The 20,599-nt window shown below is 39.9% G+C and overlaps 2 protein-coding genes across 3 annotated transcripts in view; one reads left to right on the top strand and one right to left on the bottom strand.

The window, feature by feature from the left end:
- The window catches only part of LOC123310734 (pickpocket protein 28-like), a 103,016-nt gene that overhangs the window by 29,070 nt on the left and 53,347 nt on the right, over positions 1–20,599 (bottom strand). The gene's annotated exons all lie outside the window — the stretch shown is intronic.
- Positions 254–20,599, top strand: part of LOC123310717 (pair-rule protein odd-paired-like) — a 28,073-nt gene continuing 7,727 nt past the window's right edge. The window contains exon 1 of one of the 2 annotated variants that reach the window (XM_044894345.1): positions 254–1,201. In XM_044894345.1, the coding sequence (XP_044750280.1) occupies positions 409–1,201 (793 nt within the window). In that variant the 5' untranslated portion in view covers positions 254–408. Of the gene's footprint in view, positions 1,207–20,599 lie in introns of both variants that reach the window. The other variant, XM_044894346.1, reaches the window with a different exon arrangement.

Raw genomic sequence — 20,599 nt, 5'->3', positions numbered from 1 at the left:
AATTAGATCCCCATATAAGAAAAATCAACAAGTCTCCCCGCATGTATACCCCGTCTCGCAACTCCTCCTTCTCGTAGATTGGCCTCGTCCGAACCAACAAGCTTTCAGAAACGGGTCCGCCGAATATCCGAACCAATACCGACCACCCCCCTCTCAACCAATGGTCCATTCAACATCCCCGCCCATGAAAGCGCACCCCAAGCATGGCTCTTCTCCTGCCGCGTTTTCCCAGTCACGCTGTGAGCACCGCGTCGAGAGGTCACACGATACACCATATACATACGACATACTTGTCGCGACGACCGACGACGCCAACCGACGCGTATACACACAGACAGAAGTTCGAGTGCTGAGAGAAATGTGCGTTTGAGTTACGAACAACAACAAAGTGAACTACCCCCGGTAAACATGATCAATCCCTTCATGGACCACAACCACCTGGCCGCGACCTACGGCATCAGGATGAGTCCGAACCATAACGGGGGCGGCGGGGGCGCCACGGTGCCGACGCCGCACCAGAACGCCGCCGCCGCCATGGCCGGACCCGAGGCCCAGGGGCACCACTTCCAGGCCAACTACGGCCACCTGAACCACTTCAACTCGCACCATTCGGGATACGCGACCCGCGACTTCCTGATAAGACGCGACCAGCACGAGTTCCCGGCCGCCCAGACGGCGCCCAGCGAATCGCTCCTGTTCCACCACGACATGTCGCATCAGCACCACCTGGCGCCCCATCATCAGCTCATGTACACCAGGACGGACCCGCACTCCGCTTACCACCCCCAGACCAACCATCACCAGTACCTCAGCTCGGCGCACATGCAGCACATGGCCCATCACAACAATTACGAGGGCGCCTTCTTCAGGTACATGAAGCCTGAGGTCAAGAAGGAGATGCAGTGTCTCTGGATCGACCACGATCAGGCACACAAGAAGATATGCGGCAAGCATTTCCTGGCGATGCACGAGATCGTGACGCATCTGCAGGTCGAGCACGTCGGCGGTCCAGAGTGCACTGTGCACGCCTGCTACTGGCAGAACTGTTCGAGGAACGGGAAACCCTTCAAGGCGAAATATAAGTTAGTGAATCACATCAGGGTGCACACGGGGGAAAAGCCGTTTTCCTGCCCGTTTCCCACGTGCGGAAAAGTCTTCGCGAGGAGTGAGAACCTGAAGATACACAAAAGGACACATACGGGTGAGTGCACTAAGTTTTACCACGCGTTTATTCAGCCAACTGAGGAATCAACCTGAGAATCGTCTTGGTCCCATACCAAAGACAGTCCCTCATTGATTCTTACAGGCGAAACATTGAAATATAAGAATAACGTCTAAAAACATAAACACAATCCACAAATAATACACCTAAAAGCAAACAGAAACATGACAAATTCCCTACAGAGGAAAAAACACACCTTCATTCAACATTTATGTCGGAAAACAAGCATTTCCATTCTTACCAAAGCTGCATAAACGCCCTATTGAAATAGATACTGTTAAATTCTTAGTTTTAAGGCTTAAATCCACCTAAATCTAAACGTAGAAACACCTACGACACATGTAAAATCAACGAAAATGAAATTCAAGCAAATCACTTTTAAGAAGTTACAAAATCGTCCATTAATGACGCCTATAAATGCACAATTTCTCATTAATATAAGATTGTCATCTGCAACCAAACATAGAAGAATTCATAGGTTATAGAAAAACTGTCATTAATTTCGTTGAATCTGAAATTAAGATAGGACAGTTATTAATGAAACTGCCATATCAGTTTCATACAGTATTGTGCAGAGGAAAAAACATACCGTCACTCAACATTTATGAAGGAAAACAGGCATTTCCATTTTAAGCAAAGCTAAGACACATTTCGGTACAACTATTGGTAGAAATGATGTGAAGTCCAAATTTAAATTGATAGCCAATAATACATGCAAAACAACAAAATAGACAGCATTCTACTGTGCCAAATTTTCAATGCTTCAATAGCCTACTTAAGGACAAATCCTTCTGATTGTTTTCTAGCTGGTTTATTGATTTTCATGGCTCAGATACAATTGTTTTCCGATCGATTCTCATTTTTACCTTGATCAAGGAAAAGACAGTCAACAGGTTATGGCCACAGATCAGAGAAATGTTATATAAATTTATCATCATTTCAATCCGTATGTTCTTCTCATATATAAATGTTAATTTCAAGAAGGAAACCCTGAAAATTTTGAAAAATCTCCTTACACGTAAGTAAACGAATGTTGTTTCAACGAATCCTGAAAATTTGAGAAATTTCCTTATCCCATAAAACGGCCAATTAAAGCGGGCATAATTTTCGATTCTTGTGCAGTTCGTCAAAAAGGCATTAGTAACTGTAATATGCAATTATTCGATATTGTTTTCTTCTTCTTGACGATCGCTGCGGTGATCCCTGTTTCCAAGAATTCAAATGTCAGGACACAGAGAGAAAGGACTCCATAAATTGACTTTTGTAGGCGTGGAACAAACAGCCTTTTTGCCATGTGAATGGGGCAAATCCATTGTTATTGAAGAATGCTGGGTAGACCTATGTCAACGTTCTTGGAATTATAACTGATCCGAATTCTGGCCCTTCTTAGCTACCTACTTAAGTGGTCGACATTATGAAAAATTAAGCTGATCGAATTGTTTGTCTCCCTTAACCACACTGAGAAATTATAGGTGGGTATGCTAAAACGGCATACCTACTAGAACAAGGTCATGAATATTCCAGAAAAGTTGAACAGAATTCCTTTGTTAGATTTCCATTCGAAATGTGGACACTTCTGAATTGAACTATGTATTTAACCCTTCCACTCACAGAGCTGGCCAAACGGTCAGAAAATTCTGAAAGTGCGATTTTATTTTCTTTAATTTTTCCTAAGAATTTTGATGGAATTTCCAATACAATAATAATTAGTCACCGAAATAATATTTTCAGCACCATATTTATAATTTCTAATGCAGATTTAAATGCTCTTTCACACGTGTCGGAGTCAATAAATTAAAAAACTCATTAATCTAGAAAGATTAATCTGCGACATATACTTCGTGAATGTCCCTTATCAGGAACATTGCTATTCTTGCAATATTCGTCGAATTTTAGGTAATAAGTAACCTGCAATATCGATGACAGGGTGACTGAGAAAGGGTTAACTGATAATTTTCATATTAGGGACATGGAAAATCTTCGATATACACAAAAGGTTTCATTAGAATAGACAGTAAAAAAATTGTTGAGCTTCTCATCGTTGTACTTGACCCTTAGGTACCTACTTTATATAGGTACCTTTCCATTAATTTAGGTACCTATATGGGTACTGAACATAAAGGATTGAACTTACTCATACCTTTTGGTATGGGCAATACTTCGGGTAGTTTTGAGTTAAAACATTTCAAAAGAGGTTCGGTTGTCCTTTGTAAAAACCTAAACGGTCTATTATTACAATGGTTAAGGAAAGTGACAGTTTTGTGGGTTCAAATTTATGATGTGTGATTCATTTGCCATCAAAGAAAGTCCTTATGGCTAATTCGGCTTACTGTGATTTCTTTTTAGTGTTGTAGATGTCTGCATCACAGTATACAACCTTTTATTTTAAGTAACTACCCTACTCATTTTGAAAATCTCTTATAATAAACAATTTCTCATTTTTACCAACAAAAAAGGTCTAGTGTAAGGCATTTTGGAAAAAGGCAATCGAATGCTGTCATCACGCTAAAGGGGTTGATACAAAATGACTGGAGTTAGCCTTATAAAATGTCCCCATCGAGCAAAAGTTTATTTCTTGTTGAATTTTTTCTAATTTTTCAAGAGGGCCAAGATATTAAGGGAGGTACCTTTTCAAATTGACGCACTGTATCCACCAATTTTCTATTCGACGATGGATCTTTCAGAATGCAGGTTATTAAGTCATCATCTGTTCATCATTAAGGGTTAAGTATTCAATATGTACAATCAAGGGTGTCGGGCCAGTACAGCACATACGAACACAGAGGGATGCGTTGTTCGAGTGTCCTTCCATCTGTCCCGTGTCTTCCTCCCTCTCTGCTGTATTCTCCGTTCCCCCGGTCCATAAATCTGGGTTTTGCATAATCGCCAGCAATGTTTTATCACGATTTCATTCATGAGAAAGCAGAGACAGGGTGGAGTGTGGAGTTTGTCGCATGGAACTTTATAACTGTCCCGAGGTTCGAGAAATTTAAAGCCGGGAGACATAAGGGAGTTTCCGACGAAGGGATGAGAGCTAACCCGGTCATCTGGGATCTTGATGGTAGATGGAGAAATGGGAGAGATTTTTGGTACAGAATGGTCTGCGTATGATTGAATTCAGTGCTGAACAATGTATATAGGGATCACTTATGAATTTCTCTTCATTCATGGAGTTATCTGGTAAACTAGGATATTTCAACTTGTTTTTATCATATTCTTTTACTTGTCATCTGAATTCAATGAATTGTAAGAGGCTGTAGATGATGGCGTAAGAAAAATGTAGTAATTTGTTGCTAAACCTGTTTTTGGTCTCGTTTGAACGCATGAGTCGATCTGAATAGGCAATAATTGAAGAAATGGAAGCATCAGTTATGCTGAGAAGACGTTTGGCTACTGTGCAACTTGATCAAATCATCATCGAGGGTTTTCCCAACCAGAAGACGATCAGTCAAATTTTCTGATGCATTCTGTAACAGTTTTATCGCATATTTTGAGAGAAACCTCAATACTTCGATTTCGAATTCAGTAGATAATAAAAACACAATATTTCTTCTTCGTAGAGATATTGGATGAGAAGAAGTGATTCATTATGAAGTAAAACTGTGGCGCATTCATGTGATAATAGAGCGTTGAGAATACTAAACGCAACAGAATTCATCCCTTCTTTCACTCCTTCGTGAATGGGTGCTCGAGAACTCAGGCACCCATATACCTATTTTGACACCAAACTGACACAAAAGAAAGCGACGCATTGTGAAGACTGCTGCTGATTGAGAAGAAAGGGGGCCCTGAAGGACCGTCGATTGAAGCCATGTGTGCGCCCCCAACAAAGGGCCCGAGGTACTTCACGGACCGGCCCCGATTGCGATTGGCCTGGATGGCCCTTCAGCCCCCTTCAAGGGATTTGACTGTTGCGTTTAGGTCTCGATTGGCTAATCGGAAGACAGATTTCGTTCTTTCGTCGTTTCTACGCCGATTCACTGATCGATTATCGTTGTTTTGACAGCCTCGATTTGACGGATTTATCGAGGTCCGATTGTAATGAGGTGGTTTGGTCCTTTTGGGTATTGATTTGGGTTGTTCTTAATCGTAGATTGAGGGTTAAGTTTATGACCTTTTTTGAGGTTTTGAGGAGACCAACTTTGTCACTTCACTGCGGAAAAGTCAGTCTCCGCAGAGTACCCCTGTTTTTTTTCCTAATTAGAAAAAAAATTCAAGAATAGCCTCTTGAAATTTCATGGACCTCGGTGATATCGTTCGGTCTTGACCAATTTTTAAGTGACACTATCTTTTTAGACACGCTTATCTCCCAGAAGAATCATATTCTGATAGAGCAACTCTTCTAGTAATAAATCTGAGAATTTCATCCAATTCGGCACAACCGTTCGGTCTTGAGGAAGTTCCAACTGAACCCAACTTTTTGGGAATTTTTCGAAGGTCACCTTTCGAGTAGTTTTTCTTTCAGAATGACTATCGTAGATCTAAATGTGATACATATCCTGATACAGCAGTTCTTTTATTAAAAAATCTGAGAAGCTCAACCATCTCGGCGCAACCGTTCGGTCTTGAGGAAGTTTTAACTGAAACCAACTTTTTGGGAGTTTTTCCAAGGTCATCTTTAAAGAAGTTTTTCTTCCAGCATAATTTTCGTAGATCTAAATGTGATACATATTTTGAAAGAGCAATTCTTCTAGTAAAAAATCTGAGAAGCTCACCCATCTCGGCAAAACCATTCGGTCTTGACGAATTTTTAAGTGACCCAATCTTTTTTGGAGGTCACTTTTCGATTTCGACACTCGGTATCTCCCACAAAAATCATGATAGAGGTGAAAGTGATACATATACTGAAAGAGCCACTCTTCTATATAAGTAATCTCGAAATTCCATTCATCTACGAGAAAAAATTGTTTCAGCAACGTGCCGCACCATCCAATATTCCAAAGTTAACTGTTACTTTTCCTAGAATTCTAACCCGTTGGCGGATTTGGACGATTCAAACACTTTTTTGATTGTCTTGAATCGTTTATCGAGAAACTCGATTAATTCGGTAAGAAATCCCCAAGATTCAGAAATTTTAATTACCTTTTTTAACCTTTTTGAAGATTTAGAAAAGACCCAGTTTGCGACATCACTACGCAAAAACTAGGTTTCGCAGAGAACTCTTGATTTTTTTCTAGTTGAACAAAGTATTCATGAACATCCTCCGAAAATTTCATGAAACTCAGTGGAACCGTTTGGTCCTGACCAATTTTTAAGTGACACCTTAGTTTTCGGAAATTTTCAAAGATCACATTTCGTCACTCGTATCTCCCACAAACTTAATTGTAGAATTAAAAGTGATACATATTTTGAAAGAGCAACTCTTCTAGAACTTAATCTCGAAGACTGATCGATTTTCGAGAAAACCGTTTTCGACCTTCTGACACCCGTATCTCCCAGAAAAATCATCTTAGCTTGGAATAGGATGCAGATTCCGAAAGAGCGTCTCATTTTCAACCGAACCTAACCATCGTCAACACTCATTACATCCAATCCCGCAACGGAAGCGTAACTTTGTTACAATCCGAATGATGGTAGGTAGTAATTAAATGAATTTAATCGTCCGCCCAAAATACGGTCCACACATTCGCGTCGCAACACACAATGCTGACCTGGAAATAGTAATTACGAGGTCGACGAATGAATCGTTTCGCCGATTCAACCGTGGGGTGTGTTCCTGACACGTCGTCGAAACCGTCCCAAATTGTCCCGGCAACATCTTGGAAACGCACGTTTGTTCGTGCGGGGACGACGCCGCCGCTGGGAACGGCGTCGACGACGACCGGGTATTGAATGATATTTATGTGCCCGGTCCATTGTGGAAGCTGTCCGGCCGAATCCAAATTTGATTTCGAGGTTTTATCGTGTTTACCTTCGGAGCCGTTGAGTACGCAAAGAGGCGTGAATTATTGGTTGATTTGGTTCGGTTTCGTGGGATAATTCCCGTATTGACGCTTTCGAAAGGATCGGGAGTATCTAATTGCTCATCTGCATTGATGCCTTAACTTAAGAAGATAAGGTACAGGCAGAAATCCGTAAGATACGAGGATGTATTGATATCTAGTTAGCCTAGATCAGTTCCATGCATGAAAAAGATATTGCGTTACCATAGCAACTCATTAGAAGTGTCAGTGTGAAGTTTGAGGTCGAAAAAGTAAGCCAAACTTACGCAATAAATTAAAAGAAAGCAGATTTCTACCGAAATTGTGAAAATCGAAAAGTTAGAGTATCGAGCCATCATCAAGTACCTTTAATCAAGTATATTTAAAAGGATTAAGAGGTGAGCAGATTTACGAAGATATGCTTAATACCCTTGGTGATCAATGTCCTTCGTATGCGACCGTGAAAAATTGGACTGCAAGCTTCGAAAGAGGTAAATTTTCCATTGAAGATGATGACCGATCAGGAAGGCCAGTTTCTGTGTCAGTCCCCGAAAATATCAATGCAGTTCATGACATGATTTTATCAGACCGTCGAATTGGGCTAAAACGGATAACTGAAGCACTGAGTATTTCATACGAACGCGTTCATCATATAGTTCACGTCGATTTGGACATGAGAAAAATTGCTGCAAAATGGATCCCCAAATTTTGAATGTTGACCGAAAGCGTGCAAGGGTTGAAGCATCGCGTTCGATCTGTGCTCGATTTGAAAACGATGTAGGTAGACTTCTTAAACCGAATTTTTACTATGGATGAGACTTGGGTACACTTTTACCATCCAGAAACAACTCAACAATCGATGGAATGGCGACACTCTGGTTCTCCAAGACCTCAGAAGTTTCGTGTCCAAAAATCTGCTGGAAAAGTTCTTGCTTCAGTTTGTTGGCATTTCCATGGAGTAATCATGATTGATTTTTTGGATAAGGGTAGAACAATAACCGGAGATTACTATTCAACATTACTGACCGCTCTACGGGAAAAAATTAAAAAGAAAAGACGCGGAAAACTATCAAAAGGTGTTCTGTTTTTGCAGGACAACGCTCCTGCACACAAATCTCATGTTGTCATTCAAAAAATTCCTGATTTAGGGTTTGAATTACTAGAACACCCCTTCTTATTCACCAGATTTGGCGCCATCCGACTACCATCTCTTTCCTCAACTGAAAAAAAGTTTAAAAGGTCGTAAATTTTCTTCCAACGGGGAGGTAATAAAAGCTGTTGAGGTGTGGTTTGCAGAGCAAGAAGAAACATTTTTTTTGAAAGGTCTAGAGACGTTGCAGGTTCGCTGTAATAAATGTATCCAATTGAGAGGAGAATATGTTGAGTAATAAGATATTTCGACATTGAAATTTTGTTTGGTTCTATAGTAGGCCAAGAATTTTTCAATATATCCTCGTACATAAAAAATTCGAGATTCGAGAAGTCATTTTGATCCTTAACACCCTTGTTTGAGATCCTAATATCTTCAGAATTCAATACAGTACATGCTACCAACGTTAGAGTTATATTATTGAACAATTTACTATCTCATTGAGGCCTTTTTGAGCCCTCTGTCTTCCAAGGTTCTAACTGACAATTCTCCACTTGTTGTGGTCGATGTTATAGTCAATACCTTCATGGCATAAAAAAATGCTTTCTCATTGATGCGTCCCAAATATTTCCTGTTTCATTTCCTTGCTCGCTCTTATATATATCTACATAACAAGAAAAAATGTATCTCGATGAAAAATGGATGTATCGAAACACGTCCGAGCATATTTTAAATCGGGGATTATTCAAATGAATGAATAATGGACAAATTCTTCTTGTATCCTCCTGTCATATCAAATCTCGCCATAATAAATCGAACGATCAATCTCGAACGGTTGATATATTCACGGTCCAAGAAAAATGTACACGATTTCTCATAACATCAATCGGACGAGGATGAGGATGATATGATTTATGCCTCATCCCGTCCTCTGGTACCTATATGATAGATTCTGTTGGTTTAATACGTTTTCGAGTTAATTAAAACGAAACAATTCCACCCTGCAGTTGGCAATATTTCAATATACCGGGTGCCGGATAGGCGGAACCCGACGGTAGGTACCCTGGGGGCTCCACACCGGTAGCGGACCCATTAGGATGTGCCCAAGGTACCGCGGTAAATGCACTACTTGATAATTTTAATATGATGGTCCGTCCCGACCCACCTATCGATTTATTAATAAGGAAAACCTCTTAAACGGCCATCGATCACTCCGAGATTGGTTAATTAACCTCCAGTGTCCTGAAGAAGCTTCCAAATGGGGCGAAACGTCGCGTGAATATCGAGAAGTGGTTCTTATCGTGTTTCAGCCGTTTTCCATTTTAAAATATTCAAAAAAGAGATATATATAGGGTGAGGCTTTGACTCGTACAAACAGTAGCTTCTTGAGGTCAAAAGAAACACTTTTTTCCTATACCATTTTTTCAGATTCGACCCTGATAAAAAGATATAACCATTTTAACTATGCCAACCCTGGAAAAATGAAATTATCTTCAGAGTAATTTGCTAAATCTGTGACACTAGACATCTGTGGATCTTTTGAAAAGAGTTGTATTCAGCCAAAGTACCCCATTTTTCAAATTTCACAGATATTTTTCAATTTTTGAACATCAAATTACTCGAAAATAGCGTACTATACGAGAAAATATGAGGAATACTCATAGGTCTCATCATCATTCATCATGAGGAATACTTTTATTTTACAAAACGTTCAAATATTCATTTGATAGCGTCCAACTTAGTTTCAAGAGTTGGGTTCTTTGAATTTTTGGTGTTTTTATGGTACGTAATGGTAATAAAGAGGAAACTAGAAGACGTTGGTGATATCTTTCGTCCGAAATAGATTAATTAAGTAATATAGGAATAGGATAATAATTAAGTGGTATAGGAAAAAAGTGTTTCTTTCGACCTCAAGGATATTTCTAGGAGTCAAAGACTTGCCATGTATAACTCGATGAATTTTTGTTTATAGGTAGTTACGACTACCCAAGTGTCGCAGAGACAAATGCTCTGTCTGTAAACATCAATATTGTATGGAAACATCGAATACTAGGTATTTTTCTTTACGCCTCAAAGGAGCTTTATTCGCCATTTCTACTATATCAAAAAGAATTTTTGGACCTATTCTGCCACTATAAAATAGTTGAATTTGTGCTCATAATATACTACAGTACGGGAGCCTCAGTATGATAATTAGTGTGCAAAGTTTGTAGGTCCTACTTGTATCTAACAGCCCTTTCATGAGGTTCCAAACAGTTCTTCTCAACATAAATAGAGCCATTAAGGGCGAGACAGTTTCTTCCAAGCATGGAATGATATTGAAATTTCCGAAGAAGAAGACATTCATTTTTGACCTCCTCAATTTCTTTGGACTCAACTTCTGATAATTCTGATACCATCAACTAAAGCTATGAAGATGATCACTCAACCTGAATAAATGCAGAAGAGCATGCAAGAGAGGCGAACAAAGTTTCCTGCCTATGACGCTCATGAGAACAAGTATATTTCCAACAAACACCAAAAAGGAGGATTAAAATTTTGCCCACTCGGGGTCTGAATGACATGTACTATGTTTGCCGAGAGTTCGTAAGTGTCGGTTGAGTCAGTTAGTAGTGTTAATACTCGAGAACCAACAAACATCCACTACAAACTGCAAAACGGTATATGCTACTCGATTGTAAGGGAGTTTTTAAGTGTACTAAGATGGGATAATCTCTTGGCCACAGCTTCCATTCATGATTCAGGTAAATATTTGCACGGCTGCAGTGAGGAGAAATTCGCACAGGTCCGTACTCACCCTTTTCTGCAGTCGCGAATGTGTGATGCAGTACTCAGTCTAGTTTTTACACATCCCCAGATTCCAATTCATCTTGAGCTCGTGTCATATGTTAGTTATGTACTGAAGGTTGTTGCACACTTGGAGTTTTACCAACTCTGTGACGCTCTTGCTATTTCACACAGTCTCGTATCCAATCCTGAATACCTCCCTGTGCACTTAGGAACATCGTCCCAAAGGGCGCTCCGTATATACGGCAGTCGGCAAAGTTGAAATAGCCACGGCGAGAATAATGACTTCATTATGCGGGATTTTCCTTGCGGAAATAAACTTTCATTCAGGGTACACAAAAAATGTACGCGAGGAGTCTCATTCTTGCGGTCGAACCATGTGCTAGAGGTCTTGTTGACTCGTTTGGGCGTAAAGAAGTGAATGTTCGATCATGGGTGAAATGCTTTCAAATAAAATTATGGTCTCTCCACTTTGAGTGATGGAGTCCTTCACGGGGACAATTTTGTTTTGACGTATGCTCGCTTCGAGAATTATCAACATCGAAGCAGGCCTTGGAAATCCATGCAGACGCAGTTTAATATCATGCTACCAACGTGGAAATGAAATACATGAAAATAAACTAAAGAAAAACACAGATTTAGAACCATTCCTAACCGTTCAGAATTGATTTTTCCAATTTGTTGGATTGGACCAATAACAATGAAAAAATGGTGAAAACTCATCAGTACCTACATACACTGCGCAAAAAAATTAACGCACATGATGGAAATCTCAAATTTATTCTACAATTGAAGGTGTTCTCAATGATAATTATTTTTATCAGAATTATGCATGCCTATGTTATCCACATTCAACGGTTTTCTTCAATACAGATGTTTTTTCCCAGCAGGAATAAAAAAAGATGATATTATCAGATTTTGAATGTATTAGCTCCATTCTAAAATCAGTTGTTCTCGATCAATTCTAGTGATCAATAGTTTTTCTTTCGTTTGATTTTCTACACTCGATCGCTATGCAATGCGAAACACGCAATTTGACCCAAGAGGAATGTGCCCAAGCGGTAGTTTTGCGAGAAGAAGGGTGGACATACACAAGAATTGCAGAAAGGTTTGTAGTTTCCCATACAAGTGTGTCCAGAATGTTGCAGCGATTCAGGGAGACAGGTATGAATGTCCGAAGACCAGGACAGGGTAGACCACGGGTAACAACTGCCATTCAAGTTACTTGAGAGTTTCTTCGTTGAGACAACGGTTTGCAACCGCTCGCCTCCTTCAAATTCAGCTTGAGCAAACTCATGAGATGCAAATTAGCACTCAGACAATAAGAAATCGCCTCAGAAAATATGATGGCCTCGTGTCGCGGCAAGAGGTCCAGCTCTTACCCCAGCCCATCGAAGGGCGCGTTTGGATTTTGCGAGAGAGCATATCCATTGGGAAGAGGCCGATTGGGAAAGAGTTCTCTTCACAGATGAGTCTAGATTCTGCCTCTACCATTGTGATCGACGTTCCCTTGTATACAGACGTCCACATGAAAGATATGCTCAGTGCAATTTCCTGAATACTACTGGTTTCGGGGAAGGATCGATTATGGTATGGGGTGGAATATCTTTGACTGCTCGCACAGACCTAGTGGTCGTTGATAATGGAGCTATGAAGGCTGATAAGTATATGAGGAACATTCTTGAAGAGCATGTAGTGCCATTTGCCCCATACATTGGTGAAAATTTCATTTTTATGGACGATAATGCCAGACCCCATCGTGCGTGCATCGTTCAGGAGTACCTTGAAGAGGTTGAAGTCTCTCGAATGGAATGGCCAGCAAGAAGTCCAGATCTTAATCCGATTGAGCAGGATTGGGACAACCTCAATAGAAGGCTGAGAAGTTCGGAAAATCATCCAGCTACTCTTAATGACTTAGGAATCCAACTCGGATAAATCTGGGAAGGATTCGATCAGAACATTTTAAGATCACTCATTTTGAGTATGAACCGTCGTTGCCGAGCTGTAATTAACGCAAGAGGTGGAAATACCAAGTATAAAATCACTTATCAGCATTTCAGTATTTTGAAAATTGTTCATTTCTCTTCTTTCACGTAAGATTCGGTGAAATCCTGAATTTTTCTTCCATTTAATGTGTCTTGTTTCGTTCAAAACCTTCCCGAGAGAACATAAAAAATAAGTTATAAAGTCAATGTAGAGTTTACTTTCATTAAAATTGAGATTTCCAGAATGTGCGTTAATTTTTTTGCGCAGTGTAAAACGACGTGTTGAATATTCATCGTTTTTGATAGGTCCAGAAGGATTTCCATCCTCCTCCAGGAATTCCCCGACACGCTGATCTGCGAGGAGCTTAACGCCAGATCAAATACTCCGGATTCCCGAACCGGGAACAACAACCGAACGACGGGATTTAATTTAATCCACCCCAATCCAAGGCGGCGACGACGATCGTAATTTGTTTTCTGGAATCGCCGCCGCTCTATACGGGACACAAAACAAATGAACGACGGCGACGCCACCGCTTTCTGGATGGGGCAAAACAAGCGTCGTGTATATACGAACAAACAGGATTCCTGTAATTATAAGATCGGTGTAAATACCCGAAAGACAAATGAACGCGGGGAGGGGGGCGGAATCGAAGCGATAGCTTTTGTTTTGCGTATAGGTAGGTAGGTATGGCGGAAAAACAGGGAGGCACTGGAAAAAATGACCATTGAATCGAAAGTTTTAACTTGGATAATAAAATTGCCTTATCAGTGATCTCTTCCCCGCCATATTGTACTTTTTCTAACGTTTCTGTTGATGAAATTGAAAGGGCAAGGAATATTTCGTTAGTGTTTTAAAATGCTCCAGTGTTTCCTACTCTTCAATGTCCTTTTTCTTTTTTTCGTTTAGGTTATTAGATATAGGTCAAAAGTAGGTCGTTTTTCCCAACAAACAATCCGAGGTTACAGAGCAAATAAGGGTGGTTTTAAGGGGTGAAAATAAACAATAACTGGACGGCCTCAAACTTAAAAATCAACGAGTACGCGAAAAAATTCATCGACAGGCTTTGAATTTTTGTTTTTTTTCAATTTCTTTCAATTAGTTATTACGAAATTCTGATTTGGGTGTGGACTTGCTTCTTGTCGGCTTCCCACAAATCTTTGATGTCTAAAAACATAAACTCTGTCTATTTTTTTTTCAATAAAAAATGGATTTCACTCCAACTAAATAGCTGAAACCATCGAATCAACCGATATAACCAAAAATACATCTTTTTATGTAAGTAAACTCACCAATAAAGACCGAATGTCGATGATGCGATGGTTCGGTTGATGCGCTAGGGGTAGGGCGTCCCCGTTCGACCCTGTACTTTTTTCCTGGAAATCTCCAATTCACCCTGCGAAGAGCATCGATCGTTCCATGTGTCTCTCGCACCAGGCAAAATGGCGGACGTGAGAGACGAACGTTTGTACGACGCCTACCAAGCGATGGATTCATCATCAATTCCTAAATAGGGGAGGAAAGCCGGTTTGAGCATTGCACGAGGTGGAATCGGACATGTTCATCCCCGCATTTTAAATTTCCGAGAGTGGAATGATCGTATTTTCATTCTCTCCTACCTGTGATTAATTCAGAAAGAGAAAACTATCAACATATTCGATAAATATCACAATTTATGAGGGAACCGATAGGAAATGATGAAATTCTGTGATCAAATGTCAAAGAAGAGATGTCTCACAGTCTATGACAGTTGAGGGAAGTCCTATTTTCTTTTTGTAGACATAAGCGTTCGTCAGCTCATGTCAACCATTGAATATGGCAGCACCACAGCCATTTCGGATAGTTTCCGGCTAAGATATTGGTCAAAAACATCGAGAATTATTTCTGTACATTTCACTCATTTTGTAAAACCAATTTCTTCATTGAAAAATCATTTTATTACGTATTAGGTAACCATTGAATGGTATTCGTTGAGTTTATACGAAGAAGTAAGGTTCGATAGATTCTATCGAGTATTGGAATTATCAAGATCTGCTTAGAAGTATGCTCTTTCGGTTCAATTGAAAATTTTTCTGAATGGCATATAATATTATTGTCTCTCCTACATAAGGGTCTTATAGATTACGTTGTTTATATCATTATATATTACCTCGCGTATTTTTATATCTTATCGATCCAAAGGGTCAAATGATCGTAAAATCGGGTCATGAATCATTATGGAATCAATTTTGAATTCCTAATATCCTCAGGTACATTTCATATACCCATCTAGGCTCGAGTTCCACATTATGTCGTGACGTACACCATAACTCACCCTTACCTCATTGTGATCCACCCCTTTTCCAACATGGAAACCGATCCAGACACTAATTTATTAGCTAAAATATTATGTACGCTCATACGAAACATCGTCATAAATCAATAGACCATCTCTCTCTTCATTTTTGCATTTCTTCGACCACTTTCCCGGTCGCCATTAATGAAAAAAACCCCTTTTCCATTCAATTATCCTTATATTACACGAATCCCGAACCGACTTGGTCGTGCATGCGTTGACCGCGTCCGGGACACAATATTAAATCACTCAAATTAAAATTTCGTTATAACAACGGCACGAAACAATCTTTCATGGCTGGCATGATAAATGAACGCGGTAACTAAACAAATGAACAACGAAACAATGGCTGCCATTCTCCTACGGCTCACAAAGGAAACGGCGACTTTTGCAACGAATGTACCTACTCTTTTAATTTCCGAGGCAGTTGTCTATGATCCGTTTAATGAGGTTTCGACATGAAGGGAGCGTTTTTTTATCGAAGATGTGACAAGTATGGGGAAAACAGCGATGTTTTGATTGTCGAATACCACTCTACACAAAAAAGACGCGATGGCTGATGGTTTCAAAGAAACAATTTGTAATAGCACAATCCATTCCAAAAAAGAATAAATAAAAATAAAGGAAGCGCCCCCATAATAGGTTCACATCAAAAATTCTGAAGTTCCTGCTACTGTCATACCTAGTCAGTGGTCATAACCCAATGACATAGAACAAGGTCACCATTGTGAGTTTTTCTTCAGTAAATGTTTCGTTTTAAAGCTTCTCTAAGTTATATTAAAAAGGAGAATTAATTAAAAGAAACTGAAAGGATTGATGATGAAACTGATTCTACCTATAGTCTGCCAAATTTAAGTCTTTCTAGTCTCATAAATGAAATGTCCATACAAAATATGAATTCAACTTTTACGAACCAACCATCAAACAATAATATAATACGTATTTCATGAACAAACAATAATACCCATAGGAGTTAATTAGACATCGTGAATTGTGATTGTCACTTCCTTACGTTTTTCAAAATCGAAACACTAAGACCTAAGTGACTCTGCCACAACATTCTTAAATTGATTGCTCTGATCTTGGTTCCTTGGTCTTAGATACTATAGGAAAAGCTTCTATAAACGCACTATTTCATCGATTTACACAATCCTCTCACAGTGGTTCCAGTTGTTCATCGTCTCTGTACCAATAAAGGTCTCTAAGAGTCTGGGAACCTCGTTTATTAAGAGAATCCACCCTATCATTGCCAAGAATACCATCTTGGCACCAAAGAAACTGTTAAAAAGTTAGATTCCGATAGATTTAATTCAACGCATGATTCAACCGTTATAAACGCCTTCACATTTTTTTCATCAGTCAAAACTTACTGTTGAAAAAGGAACTGGCAATATTTTTTGTTGACGATCGTTATCTAGGTCCTACTCCTTCGGGACATCCCCCCGTATATCCCATCATTGTGCCAGACAAGTATCCGACAGAGATACTTTCTCAAGCGTCCTATTCTCATGGAAGCATTATGATCCTGTGGTCGCAAACAAACCTCAACTAATGAAACCTGATGCCACTTCGGTTTCACGAAACGCCCATCTCAAATAAATTGCCATTATATTGTATATGGGTGAGTGTTTTTTTTTTTTTACAAATATCCCAAAGTATCATGATGCTGAATTCTGGCGATCAGGTACCTACCTCATTTGATTGCCCGTATCCGCTTTGAATAATTTCGTCATTTTTCTCGTTTGGGACTCATGGAAACAAAAAATAGAACCATAATATTGGCTTTAGATGATTGGGATTCTAAGTGGATATTTCTGTATAATTCGTACGAATCTGAAATCACAAATTATCAGATTGAATCGTGAGTGAACTCTTCTAACGATTTTTATACCTTTCAGTCCAATGAAAACATTAGATATTGCAAAGGAAACCCTAGCTATTCTCCTGTTTATTTGAGTTGCCTTTTCTCTAAATTATCAAATATTATTGTGATATCCAATTTCTCCTCGTTAATATCACTTTTTCGGATGATATATCAATTACGCCCTGACTAAACACTGTTAACCGGTATCTAATTTCTCCGCTCGTACCTACACGATATCTATAACTCAAGGACCATCGAATAAACTGTCGATTAGAGAGAAGGACACATAAAACGGCCGTTTTGTACACCGTCTCCCGATCAAAATGTCTCTTTCAGCTTCCACATAAAACAAACTCTTTTGTATCGTCTCCATTTAACGCCTACATGTAGAGAACATTCCCGTCCTTATCGTCCCGATCCATCTCCAACGTATAAAACACCACGTCAGGTAACAATTCTAAATTTCAGGTGAAATTTGATATCGAGCTACCATGTTCGGGGAATATGCACCCGCGCTTTCCAGTTTAGAGCCTGTATAAATATACACATATACAGTAGGTTGCCAAATTATTAGGGACAGTACTGGATTTTTGTGTTTTTCAAGTTCAAATTGATTTTCCGTGTAAATGAATTGATCACAATATGCTTTTCCTTCGTGATTTTCTTTGCGATTTAGTTATAATTTGTTTTTAAAGGTGGTAACACTGGTAGTGGGTCTTATATGTCAAAAAATTGAGGGTATAACACGTTTCCCTATCATTCGGTGAAAACGGTTGTTAGAGTAAGCTTGATTATTGGTTTTCAAAATCGTTTCTTGTGAGTTTTTTCAGTCCAGGATTATCTGAGCGTAAGTATCGTTTCTTAATTTATTGGTTCTGCTAAATATATTGTGGTAATTTCAGCATGCTGAACAATGTGCCATGATAACCTCAAAATTTTATATTTTCAGTATGGGCAAGTCTTCAGACATATCCCCAGGAAAATCTAGAGAGATACAGACCTTGCTTCTTCACTCTACATATTCTCAGAGAAAGATAGCATCACTTACAGGTGTTTCGAAGTCAGTGGTCAACCGAATCAATATAAAAACCGAAAGAAACCTGCCACTTGAATCGGTCCGAATCGGTAGATGTGGCAGAAAAAGAATCACCACTCCTCGTACTGACCGCAAAATCAGGGACATCTGTCTCCAAAATCGCAAAAAGAGTGTGGCTCGGCTGACTACAATGATGAACGACGAGGGCATCAACATTTCCAAAAGGACAGTCCAGAGGCGCTTGGCCGAAGAGAACCTGATCGGTCATCGTCCAACCAAAAAACCACGCCTCACAGAGGCAATGAAGAAAAAGCGACTGCAATGGGCCAGACAACACCGAAATATGACAGTTACGGATTGGAGTCGAGTAATTATGATTTCAATTAATTTGTGGTATTCCTCAATAGTGTTTAAGTAGTAATAATAATATTTCACAGGTATGCTTTTCTGATGAGTCGACTTTTCAAATTTTGGTTGATAAGAGCTCATTCGTCCGCCGACGCCCAGGGGAGCAGTTCCACCCGGACTGCCTTGTAGAGAGGGTTAAACACCCTGTTAGCATCATGGTGTGGTCTGTGATCTCAGCCAAGGGTATGGGACGTCTCTACATCGTCGAAGGGACCATGAGGCAGGACCAGTACAGGCGAGTGCTTGAAAGTCGGCTCTTACCACAGGTTGCTGAATGGTTTCCTGATGATGAGGAATACGTGTTTATGCACGACTCAGCACCGTGCCATAAAGCCAGGAGTGTAACCGCATTTCTGGCCGCCAAGAACGTGAAGGTTTTGCCCTGGCCGGGGAATTCACCAGATATGAACCCCATTGAAAACCTTTGGGAACTCACGAAACGTGAGGTTGCCAAAGAAGTCATCACCACCATGCGGCAACTGATTGAAACCCTTATTAGGGTGTGGCATCACAACCCCAAAATACAGCAAAATGCAAAAATTTGTATTGAGAGCATGCCCCGACGTCTGGAAGCCTTAATTGCAGCCAAAGGCGGCATTACCAAATATTAGATTTTTTTCAGTTATTATTCGTCATCATTGTTTATGGAAAAATAAAAACGTTTGACTATGGAATATGTTGTTTTCCTGTCCTAGTAAAAACCTCCAATGAATAAAGAAGAAGTTACAATACCTAACATCAATTATTTGCTCATAAAATTAATTTAAACTTGAAAATTACAGAAAACTAGTACTGTCCCTAATAATTTGGCAACCTACTGTATTTCCCGATTCTTCGATCATCTGAAATCAGGAATATACCTTTTAATCCTCATTGATACTACTATTTTTCACGCATCAAAATTCATTGATACTTGCACACGCACAAAATAGTGGCCATATTGAATTACAGCTATAAATGCGCTCACGGTCCATCCATTAATCCGCTAATCTCAGCTGATTATCTGCAGACAACCCTATATATCCGACAAAAAGGTCGCCGATACAAGATGGCGGAATGAAACATTGTATCTAAACAGCTGGCGTCATCCATGACGGAAAATCTACTCGGATTTCGACCTTGCGTACATAGAAAATAAAGCGATTAAGTTTATAGGACTGCGTAATCCTCCATTCTATATCATACCCTGTCGGTTACATTCTCTACCCCTCTTGGTGAAACGGGGAAGTCGGCTATAAACGATTCTTTCGAGCTTTCACAACACAAAACCTCGCACTATAAACACATTATCATGCAGGGACGGATTAGGATTAGGGCGGGCCCCTCTACGAGATTCCTGTCGACTCGATGAAGTTTTTTAGAGACAGTAGGATGAGTTTTTTTTGGGAAATTGCCCTAATGATATCAGTTATGTTTAAGTAATAACTTTGACATTGGAGAAGTTGTAAAATTCCCCATCCATTCAATCATTTTTTCCAATATGGACTCAAACCTCCCATATACGAGCCAAAACTCCGATTTCCATTTCGACCATCGCTGGATCGAGAGGAGTCATCGACCATGGCGGAGAAAAAAAAATCGCGTATCCCATAAACTCATCCCGACCCATAGATTTAAATCTTAGCGGCGAAGACAGGACATAATACGATTTAGCCTGGCTAAAACGGCTGACTGCAAAGGCCACACGTCCATAAACAAGAGTAGCATTTCATGGAAACTGCATTCATTAATTATGCTCTGTGGCACGGCCGATTTATATTGTAATAACTCGTTACTATTTCGAAAGGAGTATGACATATTGCTGGTGTGTATTTATGCTTTTCCATGCCTGCGTCGAGGCATCCATGCCCGACGACGCTACGGCCAGAAAATGAGAATTTTTTCTTCGATTCCCAGCGTTTGGTAGATTGCAGAATCTCCGGGATCTAATGTAGCTTTGATGCAGCCCAA

Source organism: Coccinella septempunctata, chromosome 4 (genome assembly GCF_907165205.1).
Source record: "Coccinella septempunctata chromosome 4, icCocSept1.1, whole genome shotgun sequence".
In the NCBI taxonomy this organism is placed as follows: Eukaryota; Metazoa; Arthropoda; class Insecta; order Coleoptera; family Coccinellidae; genus Coccinella; species Coccinella septempunctata.
The sequence above is the reverse complement of the archived record's forward strand: the minus strand, read 5'-3'. Positions and strand labels throughout refer to the sequence as shown.